At 40.4% G+C, this 16,586-nt stretch overlaps 1 protein-coding gene across 1 annotated transcript in view; it reads right to left on the bottom strand.

The window, feature by feature from the left end:
- Window positions 1–16,586, bottom strand: part of cdh13 (cadherin 13, H-cadherin (heart)) — a 319,140-nt gene that overhangs the window by 41,214 nt on the left and 261,340 nt on the right. Inside the window, exons 10-11 of the mRNA XM_035665789.1 lie at window positions 15,904–16,086; window positions 15,565–15,818 (exon numbers count right to left, since the gene is read on the bottom strand). Of these exons, the coding sequence (XP_035521682.1) occupies window positions 15,565–15,818; window positions 15,904–16,086 (437 nt within the window). The remainder of the gene's footprint in view (window positions 1–15,564; window positions 15,819–15,903; window positions 16,087–16,586) is intronic.

Genomic DNA, 16,586 nt, shown 5'->3' with positions numbered 1-16,586 from the left:
TGTGTGGTAGAGTCTGTATCTGCAGAGACCCTCTGTCTGTATTTTCTTATTTTGTTGTATTCAGGACGTTTCTGGGCATCAACCTTTGGGCAGTGCACATGGTATGTTACACTCACACTCCACACCATGTTACACTAGGTGTAGATCGTCAAATGCTAAAACTAGGAATGAGAAATTATCTTCAAGCCACCAACCCAAAGTGTCTTTCTATTTGCAAATGCCATAAGGAGCATTAGGAGGAGCCAGAGGAACCTGATTTTTTCAGATTATCTGTCTCATGTACTACTGTCAGGATATAGTTAAGGTTGCCTTAAATCTTGAAAAAAGTCAATGTCCCATCTTGTGCATAAACTCAATGTTCATTTTTTCAATATTTAACCAAGACCACCACCCTTTCCTAACATTAAAGCTGTAGTAGGTAACTTTATTAAAAATAACTTTTTGTCATATTTGCTGAAACTTTCACAATATCCTGACAGTAGGACATGAGACAGTTTATCCGTGAAAAAAATCATGTTCCTCTGGCTCTTCCTAGTGCTCCTAATGGCATTTTGTCATAATCCGCTCCTGGCTTTCCATCGTACTGCCAGCTCTGCCAGTACTTTTCCTGATCACATGCCTGCCTCATCAGTGCAACCACCTTCACCTGTGTTCCCTCACCTGATTTAAACCCACTCTTTCCTCCTCTCAGTCTCTGCCAGATTGTCTTTAGCAGCATGCAAAGCTCTCTAGTGTTATTTCCCGGATTGCTTCCTTGGTTTCGACCCTGCTTGTCCCTGACCCGTCCTCGTCGTCCCTGCCCAGGTAACCTGAACAGCCTTCTGTCCCCGACCCCTCTGCCTGCTTGCCCCTTGTCTGTCAAAAACACTAGTTCCTACATTTCCCATGATGCAACTCAGTAGCATCTTTCATTAAACCAGGGGTTCTAAAATTGTGTTTTGGGCCCCATTGGTGGCTCATAGAGCCACTACAAGTTGAGGTGTGGATGAACAGGGAAAAATGTTAAGTGGAACTAAGATAAATGAATGTGATTTATGTAGGTGTAATAAAGAGTTTGCTGACACTACTCTGAAATTCAACTTGGATTTTTTTTATTAGTTTTGATTCCCCTATCGTTGTTGTTTGCTAAAAAAATTGTTTTCGGCTTCTTAAGGGGGGCATGCCAGAAAAAGTTTGAGAACCTCTCGACACTGCCTCCTAAAACCCCAACAGGCCATTTTGACATAATAGTAGGGTAAACAAGGTGTTACCAATAATACAATTTAAGGTTCTGTTCCATTTGGCCTTTCCAGTGAGCCAACATGCACAATATAGCAGTACCCTCACTGTGTCTGACCTGAATGGAACATAACCTTAATTAATGTCATTGGTAACACCTGTGATTAGCCTATTATTACATGGTAAAATGGCTGTGAAAAAGGTTTGTTCTTTCAAACTCCAGGTTGTAAGGGGATTTCTGTTAACAAACCCAACTCCTGATGACATCTCAAACCAGAAATCTCCCTGCAGAGGGGACAGGTACCTGCTGCTGCTGGTCAGAGAATGAGGTTGAAGGTAATGAGATGAAAGATGTTCGAATGTTCAATGGAGCAGAGTTAATCATAATTCTATTCACAATGAGCAACTCATTTTACATAGCCATTGCACCAATATAAACAAATATTGATAAGTGCAGGTTCAACCCATAGAGGTAATATACCAGAAAACATTTTGTAAGTCCTTTCATATGGGTCATTTTGGAAGACAAACAATGCTATTGAGATATTAGGACTTTCTCTGAACTGTAGCAAACCTATTATGTCTACAACATCACAATCTTTTAAAGTAACACAGTATATTTCACGCACATTACACATCAGTGAGAAAACCTACCCAAATTCTGAGTGTTTGACTTTCAATTATTCTTTATTTTCCTTTTTTTCCCTATTCAAGGCAAATTGCACAGTGGGAGTCGCTCTTGCCACAGACAGACACACACACAGGCTCACAGGCATGCGCCAACTGTTCACAGCTCAGTGGAACATCCAGAGCTACAGAGCAGGTTAGAGTCCACATGAAACTCCCAAAGCATACGCTGAATGTATCCATCTCTCCCTTAAAGCTGAGCTTGTTTTTCTGCTGAGCCCGTGTGGCTTTCCAGGGGGGTGATGGATATTCATGCCCTCACCTCCCTCTCCGAATGTGCATCATTAGGTTTTACAAAACAGCCATAACAATCTAGGACGACGGGTCATGTCATACTGACTTTAAGAGGTAAATTGGTTTGGGGTACTGAAGCATTGGTTATCAACCTCAGGTTCTGGACCACTTCCAGGGAACTGAGAGATGATTTTGTGAGTCAAAGGGAGATTTACTTAACATAGAATATATGCAAAGAATATACCAGTGCTTATGTATTTATATTGCTGTTTTACTTTTAAACCATGTATAATAATTTGAGTTTGCTTTTGGGCTTACTTCAATAATCAAATAAAATTGTGTGAAAAACATCCTTTGTTTTAGTCCATTACCCACACACCTATATCAGGATTTTGCAGGCATCATTTTATTTTCAGGGGGTTGAGATATTCAAAGGTATATAATGAACACAGGTAGGGACACCGGGAAAGCAGAAGCTAGACTACTGTTTGGCTGATTAAAATGCCCAGCAGTAAGGTGGAGATAGTGTTGCATAATGAGACAAAGATCAGTGTCAAACAACACCGGCGTAACATGTGATTCCCAGGTGTTTCTACGCGGCTTTAAAGAATAATGATTTGAACTGTCTAAGGCAAAGGGAAATGCATCCAATTTGAATATCTAAATGGATGTAAGTACGCGTATATGAAGAGAATCAAAGGTCATATACCTCTGCTCTGTTCGGTCACTTGATAAGTTGACCATTTTGTACTCTGTAAATCTCTTTTATAAAACTAAATTCAATTTGCACAAACTCTACCTTCTGTCACACTCTCACTTATACTCCCCTTTACAGACACACCACCAACACCACATATGAACTTAGTCTTGCTATTTTAGGTGTCAGTGTTCTCCATTTATAGTTTTCTGCAGTGCACTGCAACTTCGACAAGTGTACGCTCACACACTTGGATGGCAATGACAGTATATTACAGGAAAATCTATTATGCATTTCTCCCACTACCCCCTACTCCTCCCCATTTCTCTGACTTTCTCTCTTGTTCTTTCTGTCCTCACTCTCTGTTGGTTCTTACTTTATCTTACTGTCTTTATCTGTCTCTCTATCACTTTCTTCTCTCTCTCCTGCCAGCAAGATCTTCCAGTGATTGGAGTCTAACTTACTGAGAGGAGACGGCACAGAGCCAATGCTAATAGTGTGTTTCTATCCGAGAGCTGCTGAGTGTGTGAGCAATAGATATGAGGACATCAATCAAGGGACACACAGTAAAAAGTAGAAGGGTAGTACGGGCCGACTTGTGTTTGGCCGTAACAACTGTACAATTCATCCAAACTCGGGGCTAGTAAAGCAAGAGGAGGAGAAAGAAAAAGGGAGGGGGCAGAGCAGGGAGAGTGAGATAAGGAGACGGATCAAGAGTGGAGATAAGACAGGGACGCGTCAGCCTGGAACTGTGAATAAATGTGTAATGAAAACGAATTCTCTCCTCTCTCCAACACCGACTCCTCCCCATCTCCTCTTGGTTCCGCTTCTTCTCTGGTGGCGTCATCTGAGGTATCCGTCAGAGTCCTGCAGGGATCCAGTTCTGGGAACTTGGGACCACCCCACACCCACACAGGGTAATGCCAGACAAAATCTGACCCATTTATAAAAGACAAGTGACCTAATTTGCCCTGTATATAAATGAGCTCAGAGGTCCTAATTATGGGTCAACCATTAAAGCAGATATGATGAATATTTTTATGTTAACAACGGGTCACATATCTTCTTGTATGTGACAGCGGTCATGATTTATCATCTGACTCTGCAGTTCAAAACATTATAGCATCTTTCAGCTTATTGTTTTGGGGACTGCAGTTTTATTATCACCCAAAAATCCCCATTACACTACCTGTTCAGCATCCAGCAGCAAACAGGCAAAGTTAATAAAATACTTGTGAACATTGTGGAAGATTTAGCTGCTAAAGAGCCAGATATTTCCCTCAAGAGTTGGTGGAAACCAAAAGCAGAGCTTAAAGGAGAGTAAAACTAAATACTGTACATTCATCACACACAGCTATATCAACTTAAAAGGTGATATGTCAGTGTTGTGTTGACAACTTGTTTCCACTGCCCTCAAGTGGCCAAAAAAGTCAGTCACTGAAGTCCTCCGCAAACAGCTACTTGAACTTCTGTGCTTTTCCACACACCGCTAAATTGTTTTAAAAGCTGACACAGTGACGACATTTGGAGTATAGCAGCCACCTTTTTGTTCTAAGTAAATCTCCAAACCCCATATGGAGATTTAAGTGGCCAGACAACTGGCAATGATGCTAGTAAAGTTTATACTTTTGATGTTCCTTTTAATTTCACCTGCAGACCACCCGCATCTAATTCATCTTCTCCAAAAGTACGTAACTCATTGCAGGACTCCAGAGCCAGATGTTCAGTCTGCATAGGGCTTTGACAAGCCCTCCCATTGAGGTATTTACAGTCAGAAGTCAGAGGGCAGAAACATTTGCATTTCTTTTGATCTGTGATAATAAACTTTGAGGCATTAAAAAAAAAATCTCTTTTATAATTATTTTTTTCTTTTTTCTGAGAGACAGAGAGAATGGATTTTGCTTTGCAGTCATTGTGCTTGAAAAATAAGGGACTCTGGGGTTGCCTACAAAAGATCTCGGTCAGCTGCTCTGGGCTGGATTTAAACTTTAAACTGAGCTGAGCTGCCCAGTTTTGGCCAATCAATGCTCCAGGCCATGTGGACAAATTACCCACGTCACACCTGTTCATATTTCTGCTCTGTATCAGCACAGTGCAGCAGGTCTATACACAGGAAATAAATGTGACAGCGCTGAGAAAGGGGAAAGCAAACGCTGGTATATGTCGCATCAATCATCTGTCAGAGAGATTCAGTTGAGGTTTGTCTTTGTGTACGTGCCAGTGAGCCAAGTATGGGAACTTAGAAAGTGGAAAAGAAGACATGAACAGGAACGTGTGATGGCATTTCAAACAAGAAAAGCATCACATTTACATGCATCTATAGCATATTGGAAGCTGTCTCTTAGGGCAGAGAATAGCTTGTAGGAACACATGAAAACAGCTAACATGGAACACAACTAGTGTACACCCTCAGCCACTGATAAGTTATGCAAAAAGAAACAAGTGCATCAGGTCTTATATGTGTGAATTAAATGGAAAGTGAAAAACTAAGAAAAGGGACTCAGTGGAGATGTATGACTGGTGGTTACAGAGAGAAATGATCCTGTCTGAATGTTCCAAGTGACAGAAGCCGCTTCACATTTCTGTTTCTTTAATTATGTTCTTTTCACTTCAATTTCCTCCTCGTGTGTCTCCATGGGTGGCAGCATCGGAGAAGACAGTCTCTTTGCTCTGCCTGTCTGCTTTATACAGTTACTGATCCAGTGTCCCATCCTAGCTTGAATCAAATCTGGGCAAGAGTGTGACTGAATATGGACTACCTACGTTTGATTACACAAACCCAAAAAACCCTCAAAGGCTCTCTTTGCTCTTTTCAGCCCGTTGACTATTGTTTGCTGTATGCCAGGTAAAGTCTAGAGGAGGCTCTCTGCCAACTCCCCTCAACAACTGCAGACGCTCCGCTGAGTACAGTGAACAAAGACCAACTGTGTCGACTTAACAGTGGAGTGAGCGCGGGGGACAGCGGGCTGAAAATCAAAGATGGAAATGAAAGGTTTGCATCGTCAATATTTGGCGAGGAACAGAGAGGAGTATGCAAGGACACTGCTTTGACACATGAATGCACAAAGAAGGCACACCAGCTATGTACAAGAGTGTATCTACACATACACACAGAGACCAGAGTGTCGTCCTCATTGAGTGTAGCATCATTTTCATAAATTAGCAAGCTTGAGTAACACAACACAGAACAAAAAAGTTATTATCATAATAAGGTGCAAAATAGCACCTCTTTGCATCAGTTGAAAACCATAACCCTGTAATTAACAGGAAGAAAAGCAATTTACTCCTGCTCCACAGCACAGCATCCCTCTCTCCCTGTTCCTCTTGGCATCTTTTAGGATTGTTTTAATTATTTCCTGGCATACTGACTGTATGACTAAAGCCTCTCCCTGCCCCCACTCTTCCTCGCTGTCTGTCTGTTGCTCTCTCTCTCTCTCTCTCTCTCTCTCTCTCTCTCTCTCCCACACATACTCACATGCTCACTCTTCCCTCTTGTACCACGCATTTTGGCATGCCTTTACTCGGCTGCTAGAAATAAGAAATAAATCTAAACATCTGATTAGCCTGTAATCAGCCCCTTAACATCCCAGAAGGACAGAGGAAAGGAAGAGATGAAAATGGAAGACACTGTATGACTCAGCCTGTTTTGCTCTGCGGGGTGACATTAGAATGAAAAACCTGCAAATTTTGTCTAAGACAGTCCATATTCTGCGTTTGGGTGATGCAATGCTGCCTAAAACGTTAGCATAGCACTGTCCCATATTGGATGAAAGTTTGATAGAGGTTTTGGGAAGTATGCAGAGTATCTGGGGCAACTTTACACTGTTGGCAAATGCCAGTTTGATTCTATTTTAACATCATTCAGTAAGACAACACTGCACATAAAGGACACACTGAGAACCAACTCAAATGATTATTATTATTATTGAGATTAACACTCCCCCCTACCAGCCACTAAATTGAGGCTATGGGTAAATTATGTTCTGTATACTGTTTTCTGGTGACAAAGGACAAGATTTGGGAACTGGTTCCAAATTTCAAACCCGCTTTCTGACAACTGCTTCGCCATGACATGATTTGGCTGGTTGACGGCTATTCATTGTGAACAGTGATGAACACCTACAGCAGCGGGCTCTCCAGTAAACATGCTCCCCTTGTTTTTTTTAATGTTAGACCTGCACCATGGCAGAGAGAAAATATATTTGAATGTGTGGCTGCATTTGACTAAACTACCTATAAAACATTGTTTTTAAAGTGTGGCCACTGACACCTTAGAGGTATTAAAAGGTAATTAATTTCAACAATGCAATATTTTTTAACAGTTTACGCATGAGACCTGCTATTCAAAGCATTCTCTTTTATCTGCACCAAGACGGAAAATGTGGTTTTATCTGCATTTTTATGTATTCCATTATTAGCTTAAAAATGAAACTAAACAGAAATTGTAATTTAATTTGTAATGTTCGCAATGTGAGTGCCTGCTGCTCTGTTTATTATATGAATTAAAAAAGTAAGCAACACACGGATTTCATATCCTGCTTAATGTTTAAAACTGGTAATGACTGATGGCTTACCTGGGTTACTGATTACAATCTGTAAATTCTAGATATTGTTGTGGACTGAAAAGGAATGATGAGGAAAAAAGCTTCATACACAGTGTTTAAGGTAATTACTGCAAAAACAGCCTATAATGCTGAGTTAGTTCAACTCAAACTGTTTGAGGAAATAGACTGCCCTAAACAGTTTGCATCTTCTTCATGTAACTTCATATTGCCACTTAAACTTTTTTTGAAGAATCTTTTTCTTTTTTGCAGCAGTAGAAGATTCATCTCCAAATGTGGTGATGATACTGGAGTCTCCAAATGTCTACCATGTCAAAACAAGTGAAGTCAGAGTAAGGACATTGGTGTCTAACACTTTAATTTTTTTTAAAATTATTATTGGTATGGTAGTTGAACTGAGCGACTTACTATGATCTAATGTAAAATGTCACACACTTGCAGTCATCAAATTAATGAAAAATGGATTGGATTAAAAAATTGTTATGTGTAGTTTTTCATAATATTTCATAGATAGTTGGTGATGACTGAGGAGCTATTATGATGTTCAGTATATCAAGTGGATGAATGCTGCATACTCATTCCTGTTGACCTGATTATTTAGCCTACACACAAAATTTGTCAAGTTGTATAACTAGCCCCGTTACTGGGTCTGCTGCTTTGGGGCGTTTGCAGGGTTAATTTTTAATGTGATGTGTTGAGAGAACAGAGGGACAGAGGGAGCGGTTGTAGGCAAAATCCATTTAGCTGTATGCCACTTCTTTGTGGCAAACTTCTGGCCAAATAAATGTGCTCTGCTGCTGTGTGTGTGCACGGCCACTTTGAACTTTGGGCTAACTTTTGGAACTAGTTAGCAAAAGTTCAGCAAGCGTATTATTGATTTCCTCTTTACTTTACTTTCCAGTTTCATCCCCATTACTTTGGACTTTGTGCACTTCACAGTGACCAGAACATTTAACTGGCGCAGCACATCCAAGCTGGACACATTTGCAGGCCAGTTGCAGCCAATCAAATCTTCACTAATGACAAGCTACGTATTATAAAAACTCCTCACTCCATCGCAACATAAATCCTCATCAGTGTGCTTTCTTGGTATGTCTTTCTGTCATCTTTATCTCATGTCCTGCATTCTCTGTACCTCTCTCTATCTTCTTCTGTTGGTTATACCGAGCAGACAGGGACAATTTCAGGCAGATCTGAAGGTGATCACGCTGTCTGACCCCTCAGAGGTCAGCCTTTGTAGGATTCCACACCCCTCTCCTTCACACGAACTCTGTCATCCTTACAGTCTGTCTGTCTGTCCGCAGATCTGTCTCACTCTCTCACTCTCTTTCCTCATCTCTTCCCTTACCGCGGCTCTCAAAGCTACCTGCCAGTTTTCATGGCTGACATTCCAGCTCCCCATCCCTCTTCTTTTAAGTCCCATCCCTTTTAACTTGAATATGACCAGAGTGAGAAGTAAAAGTAGACAGGTAGCTGCTGAATAATGGATGACCCAACAGTTTGAGATTCTCTACATTTTCAAAAGCAAGGAGAAAAAAATAACTTAACTGAGGATAAGTCCTGGTGAAGAGGTGGCTAAGTTTGAGGGCCTCCGAGTGTTAGCTAAACTGGCATATATAGTGAAATGAAAACGAATCATTTCAGAAACACATTCGGAATGTTTTTATTTTTATTTCTAATGCCAGTTTTTTTCCTCCTTCAGTTTGTCTGTCCAACTGTTGTTCTAGGCATTCTGTTTTATCTGTCTACAGCTTCTCCATGCGGTGGAAAATCTTTGGAAACGGCTGATATATTTTGACCTGTTGTCTTGTTTCAGTGGAGAAAAGCTGCAAATATTTACTCTGATCACTTGAGAGAGAGAGAGAGAGAGAGAGAGAGAGAGAGAAAGAGAGAGAAAAAAACACTAACCACACACACTAGACCAAAAAATATCAAGAAAACAAATTAAAAAAAGAATTTTCTTGTCTCTGCAATGTTAGTATCAACTTTGCACAGATGTTATCCTCCATGATTCACTGCTGCACGCTGTGTTCCAACTATGGCCATGAGTTCAGTTAAGGTACTTTTTGTTGACAACACACTCCTTTTCCTATCAAGCATCACTTACTTCAGTGTTAATAGTTGTTCGACAACTGGTGAGAGTCCTGTCACTGGAAATGAGACCTAATTAAATTAGCCAAACTTTCTTAATGACACATTAGATTATTTGCTCCCCTCTTCACAGCCTACCGGATTGGCACCGGAGCAGAATGAAGAATCAAGTTTGAGAAAATAAACTTTCTGGCTAAACTTTCTTCCAAATTTCAGGGTACAAATCTACCCTAAAGTGTTGCTTACCATATATCTTCAATGTCAAGTGCCCACGCATCAAGCTAAACTCTGCCGTAGTCAGAGGTTTACCAGAGATACATTTTTGTCCAACTGTCTCCTTCACCCATCTACGCTGTCATTCTCTCTGTCTGATGTTGCTTTCTTCTTCAGCACTCTCATAAAACCATTCTGCTCGACTAATGCCCCAAACCAGTCAAGAGGGTAAGAAAACTTCTTCAGCAGAAACATGAGACAAATCCCCCCAGAGCCAAATAGTTTGGCCTAAATACTGTATGGGATTAAAACGACTCATATTTGCTGTAATTATGTAACTTGTCCGTTTATGAGGACGGAATGACAGTATGGGCTATTTGAGTTCAGTTTGAGGGAAAGTACTGTATGTAGCGATGCACAAGGAAATTGTTTTGTTGTTTTTAATCATTATTTTCACCACTGTGCCAAATAAGGTAAATTAAAATATGAAGCTGTTCTACCCCGGGTGCTATTTTAATTAATTCTATTTAACATAAAAGAAATCTATTAATAGTTGAATCATGTGATACATCTCCTCCAGCTTCACATCGTCAACATAAATGAAACGGAAGAAGACCGGCAGTGAGATCTTTGGTGACTGCAAGACTATTTGGGGCTCATCAGAGCTCATCTGGGCAACTTCAAAAGGTGTTTGTGGTCAAAGTGTAACAGATTTAATTTATTCATTTGTTGAAATGTTCCACCCTCGCAAGCAAATACCATGTTTCTCAACAGCATCAAAAAAATAAAAAAGGTGAAGAAGAGCTGTCTAATAACCTGGATAATGAGATAGCTCCTATTAACCCTTTTGGGTTCTGCTTGGCTGTGGGCTAGAAACCAGGCTAATGAGAGACTTCACAGCACAGCCTGTTCCTATACTATACGGCTTTTGAAGCATATTCCTGCAGTCATCCACTTCAAGTAGAATCAATAATTGTCCTAATTTGAGTGATTACACCTCCAATTAAAATTACCATTAATGTTGATGGTGTAAGTTGTCTTAAGGCTTGATCTTAATTCTGCCTTCCTGTGTCAAACACATATGAAGGCTGAAACTGCACTCATTAGGTAGTTAAATCTTAGTGACTCCCGTTTTGCCTCTTTCTCCCTTTTTGTTCCTGCACATGCCCTCTAGATGTCCTCATTGAGCCTTCTGCCGCTGCGTGTCACCTGATTGCTGCTGTGACCACCACCTGCCTGCACACCTGTCTAACATCACCTAATTAGCATTTCAGTACAAACAACAACATCATTCTCACATCATCTGACATTTTGTTCCTAGTATGCAAGTTGCCTTCCCTGTTTGTTAATTCCCTGTCATATGCCTTCTATAGACCTTTTTCACAGCAGCCAATTTGACATGAAATAGTAGGGTAAACACAAGTAACTGAGGTTCTGGTCCATTTAGTGTGAGCCTTTTCAGTGAGCTAACATGCACAATAGCATCCCACTGGCTTTGTTTGACCGAAATGCAACCTTAATTCGTATCATTGGTAACACCCGTGTTTACCCTACTATTTCATGTCAAAATAGCTGCTGTGAAGAAGGCCTATTATGATGCTGACTCCTTGACCTTTTGTATGGTAGACAATTTGACTTTTGATAGCAGGAAAATGTGTAACAGACAACATTAACGGTGGCTCTGCTCCGTTTAGGAGTGTTTAAAAATCTATGATTTAAATCAGTTACAAACCAAGAACACAAAAAAGTAAACAGACTAAATGAGGCAATACACTTTTTTGTGTTTGTTGGCAGTGCTTAAAATATGAGTGAATATTTGTTGCTCACTTAACAAAATGGTCTTCGCTAAACAAAGTCAGATTTTCAGAATAGGGCCAATTTATCTCAATTTAATAATAATAACAATAACAAACATATTTGATTTCTTGATTTCTAGCCAACACCTGCCTAACTTACCTTAGCATAAAGACTGAAAACAATGAAAGCTAGACTAGCTGTGTCCAAAAGCCGCCTACCAGCACATTGTAGCTAACTAATTAGCAGGTTATCCTTGTTTAATCTGAGGTTTTGTTTCCATTAAAATTCCTCCGTTTTTTCTTCCTTTAAAATGCAAAAAAATTATAAAAATGTATGCTTTTACAACTTTTTCTAGTCATACTGCCATATTCACCAAGCCATGCCCCTTATGTAACTGTGGCCCTTCCATACATTGTGTTTCACTAGAAAAAAAACATCCACCGAAAACTATGATGCAAATTGTGCATCTGTAAATGTATCTGTGTTTGTGTGAGAAGACCTGCTTTTCCTTTTATGGAGTTTAATTTTCTGTAGAATATCTGAGAAACCACCTCCTATAATTTGACATTGACTAAAATGCCACCTGCAGCAGAGAAAATATTTTATTACCCATCTCCCATTGGAATTCTAATCCTTCCTGAATAGGGGGCTTGTTCGCCTTTGGGTCGAGCTGCTGTCCAGAAATGTCACACATCGCATATTTGCACAGGTTTAAGTGCACAGATGACCTCTGCAATTATTATAAATCACAGAGGACCCCAAGTAACAATAGTCACGTGGAAATAGGGCTTAACTGCTCAATGTAATGCAAATGTTTCATAAATTGAGTTGCTTAAACAAATCTGCCGGCTACTTTGTGTCCTCTTGTTCCTCCACATGCTGTTTCTTGCTGAAAAGTGCACAGACCAGACTGTTATGTAAACTGTAAAGTAGGCATGTGCATTATTCCTCCCAATGTCAACATATTTGTCCACAAGTTAATGGTGAAAGAAGTTCTGTAGTCCTCACAAATATACACATACAATTATCCGTGTGTATGCTGGGCACTGTGTGCTACTGACTCTGAGCAGCGAGTCACACCGATTGTGTTCCATGTCAAATGCATTTGACCTACACATCCCAGGGGGCAGATACACTGACATACACACACACACACACACAAACAAACACACCTGCACAGTTATGCAGAGAGAGACAGGGAAGGAGAGAGGAAGGTAAACAGATCTCTTCTTTTTTTTCATTCTGTGCATGCTCTCTCCCTATTTCCACCTCTCCAACTGTCTGTCTTTCACAATGTCCTCAACCTGTCTGCAGCTTACAGTCATGACACTTTAAAGTCACTGTTACTGGCAAAATGTCAGAGGATGAAATGACAACACACACTGGCGCCATGAAATAAATACAGAAGTGTGTGCAGAAGATGAGAGAAGCAGATCAGGAAGGATAAAGTTAGAAAGATGCAGATATACGCCCGGGAAGATCAGTCAAAGATGCAAAGAAGATGTCAAAAACACAGGCCTTAGATAGATGAAACACTACCAAAATCTTTGCAGATGGCTTTTTAGTGATCAATATAGCAGTTGTTTAAAAATGACGTGTTTGTACAAAGTATTTACCCTTCTCTAACCTCAGTGAGTCATATACAAATGTATGCTGTTCATTGACAACATAACAATGAAACCTGAGTTTTGCGCCAGCGGGGAGTTCTTATGAGCAACAGTAAACGGGTTACTGAAGACCATGTTACTGAAGGACAAGCAGATAAAAGGCAGTGAAGACTAAATGTAGAGAAAGAAGAGAACAGTGTCTTTTACTTCATATTTGGTTTGGTGAAAACCTTTTTTGCTGAGGTTTCCGTCACTCAGTTGATTGAATTATGTCAATTTAAAATTAAGCTATGTTTCTACTGATCTATGATGCCTAAGCCTACAACATTTTTAGTCAAGTGTGCAATATGGCTCTAAGGATAGAAATGCCAGTGTAACACATCTACAACCATTGCATGGATTGCCATGAAATTTGGTAAAGATATCATGTCTGTGATGCACAGAGGATGAATCCTAATTACTTTTTCTGATCAACCAACTTTCCCCCCATTGCCACTGTGGTTTTCTGGTGTAGAGTGAAATTAATTCACTGTTGACTAGCACCAACTATTGCATGGATTGCCATTACACCTGGTACACACAGTAATGTTGCCCTCAAAATTATATATTGTAAACTGTAATAACTTTGGTGATGCCCTGAATGGTAACTTCTGTATTTTTCAACCTGGACCCTATTTTCCAATGTTTTTGTGTCTGAACGACTAATGGGGACAACGGTTTTTGACATTGGTCCAGCATTGAGTGAAAGCACAGCATCAGGGCAGCTGCAATGTAATCCTTATGTACAATTGTGCACCATCAATGTACGTCCACTGAAAGTGCTTGTTTTTGCCACTGGTAGGATCAGATTGTAGTCAGTGTGTCTGACAACATTATGGAAAGGACCCTACAGAGACAGACGTTTTGTGAAAGGGTAAGATCCTTTTTGTTTAACCTGAAACAACAGTTATATTGCTGTGTTCAAAGCCACTAGGCTACATTGACAACAACAATAATTCTATCTTGTAACATTGTAACACTTCATTCAAACAAAAAAAAAAAGAGAAAACTTACCAAAACCTTAGTTATTTTCTCCACTGTGGTCCACTCCGGTTTGGCCGAAACAAACCCTTAATTAACCAAGTTAGATGTGAAAATATTTGGAAAGGACCTAGAGGGAGGTCATGATGAGAACAGCGTGTAGAGCTGGAATAATTTCACAACTGGAGAACAATTCACTATTGTAATTAGGCTCCAGCCGTCAGACAGTCGTTACCCATCTCTCAGATAAGTGTGATATTTGGGAAAATCATGAAATGCTACATAGTTGATTTGCCATTATCTGTGCTACTGTTTACTTCTGAACTTACATTTGACTAAGGTATCTAGTAGCATATTCGTATTACTGATCAAAATTTGTATTCAGCGACCAGTTTATGCTCTCAGACATTTTGAAATGTATACAGTCATGTGACCTGACTGGTGAGTTCAGACGACCACTGATGAAAGCTTTATGAGCATAGGTCCTGACTCCTACATAACATTCGGTGGAACAACTCCACGCTACGTAGAATTACTGACAGTGACTACGTTTTACAGCACATAAAGCAGCATCAATAATTTGAGCAGTTAAGTCACGATCTGGTGAGTTTTATTTCCCTGAGTCATTATTATCCCCATGTGTTTACTTAACACTACTTTTTACATGATATATAACTCCAAGGGAGCAGAAAAAGAGCAATCTAAATTGAGTATAAATTAGGCCTGAAAGCCAATAAATGCAATGATGAGTTTTCCATCTTGTAAAAGGAAGTGCAGCACACTATGGGGCTCCCTCTGGCAGCAAGAGGAATAATTTTTATTGTAGCACATAGTGAAACTAATAGCCTTCCTGTTATGATGATGGTGATATGGGGAGGGCTTTTTCTGTAACAGAGTTAAAGTTAATGAGCTGCCCCAGTCTGTGACTTTTCAGCTGACTGGGGCGAATGGTTTGACCTGTGCCAGTAAATTTGCAGATTGTCCAGCCACAATATCTTTCATCTGTTTACACAACAAAGACAGATAAAGCAGCCTAACAGGCAGAGAGAACATTGGAGGCAGGGAATGGAATAGATGTGAATCAGATGAGAGGGATAAAAAGATGGAGTGACGAGGGCTCAGAAACACACGAGAGAGGTGAGAAGGTGCCCTTATATGAAATAAAACTTGAAGTGCTGCTCAAAGAGTCCTATTAACAAACGATACTTGATTATGTTGCTCAACTGAACAGAGTGAAACTGAATAAAATGAATATCAGAAAGCTCATTACTGACAATTCTGAGCCGCGGGCTATAGCAGATGACATTCAATCAGCTCTCTCCCATTCTTTTTATCTTCTCGTTTTCTTATACACAAGACAAGCACAGTTTTGCAGCTCGATTTCAATTATTCGTACTTTGACTCTCTTTTCCACATAATTTTACCCAAAGCTTCTTACCTGATGCTATGCCTGTTTTTGATGTCTGGATCTGTAGCATTGAGTGATGCCACGAAGCTGCCCACAGGAATGTTTTCCATCCAGGTGACTTTCAGTGGGTCGGGAAAGAAGACAGGGCCCTCGTTGATGTCTAGGACTTTGACGTGGACAGTGGCTGTGGAGCTGGGGCCATAGCCAACATCAGGAACCAGAGGATCCTCGTTCTCTACTTTGATGAATAGTGTGTGGAGTGACATGGCCTCATAGTCCAGAGGCTGAATGGGAAAAATGAATGGGCAGGTAAGGTAAGGGACTATGTTACCTACTGCAGTGTATGAATGCATGGGGCGTATACTTTACCTTGACAACAGAGAGCATTCCCTCGTTATTATCTGGGTTGGTCTGGATCTCAAAGCTCTGTGTGGGATCACCATCAATTATAGAGTAGATAGCTCTCCCCGCTCCCGTGTCTGGGTCATCTCTGTCGTCTACTGTCAGGTTGACCACCACACCCGTCGAGCCCTCATTCACATATGCCTCAAACTGAAGAGACAGACAGACAAATTACCATTAGTGAACAAGAAGAACTAAGGACACATAACAAATCAGACTGGAATCAGACAGAGGGGAGACAAAGAGGTAGACATAGAGGAAGACTTTCCATTAGGAGCTGATTTTGGTAACTCTGAAGGTGTGTTCAGACTGAATGTGAAGGGAATTTCAAAGGCAATCCCCTTAGAGGCATATTCAGACCATAGAGAGACACCAATCAGACATGAATTAAGGCAAAGGTGTCTGCCTGGCATTGTAATGTTTAAACCTTGAGCTAAAAATATTTCATAAGGTGCGTGACTCCATTTCATGAATGTACAGAGACAAGAGGAAGTTCCTGGTGAGTTTTGTAGTCAAACAGTGCCTTTTAGTTTCCTTACGGATGCACACAGATTTACACCGATCAGCCATAATATTATGACCACTGACAGATGAAGTTAATAACACTGATTATCTTTGATTTATCATGGCACCTGTCAGTGGGTGGGATA

Source organism: Morone saxatilis, unplaced genomic scaffold (genome assembly GCF_004916995.1).
Source record: "Morone saxatilis isolate NCDOM2014 unplaced genomic scaffold, NCSU_SB_2.0 Contig2, whole genome shotgun sequence".
NCBI lineage: Eukaryota > Metazoa > Chordata > Actinopteri > Moronidae > Morone > Morone saxatilis.
The sequence above is the reverse complement of the archived record's forward strand: the minus strand, read 5'-3'. Positions and strand labels throughout refer to the sequence as shown.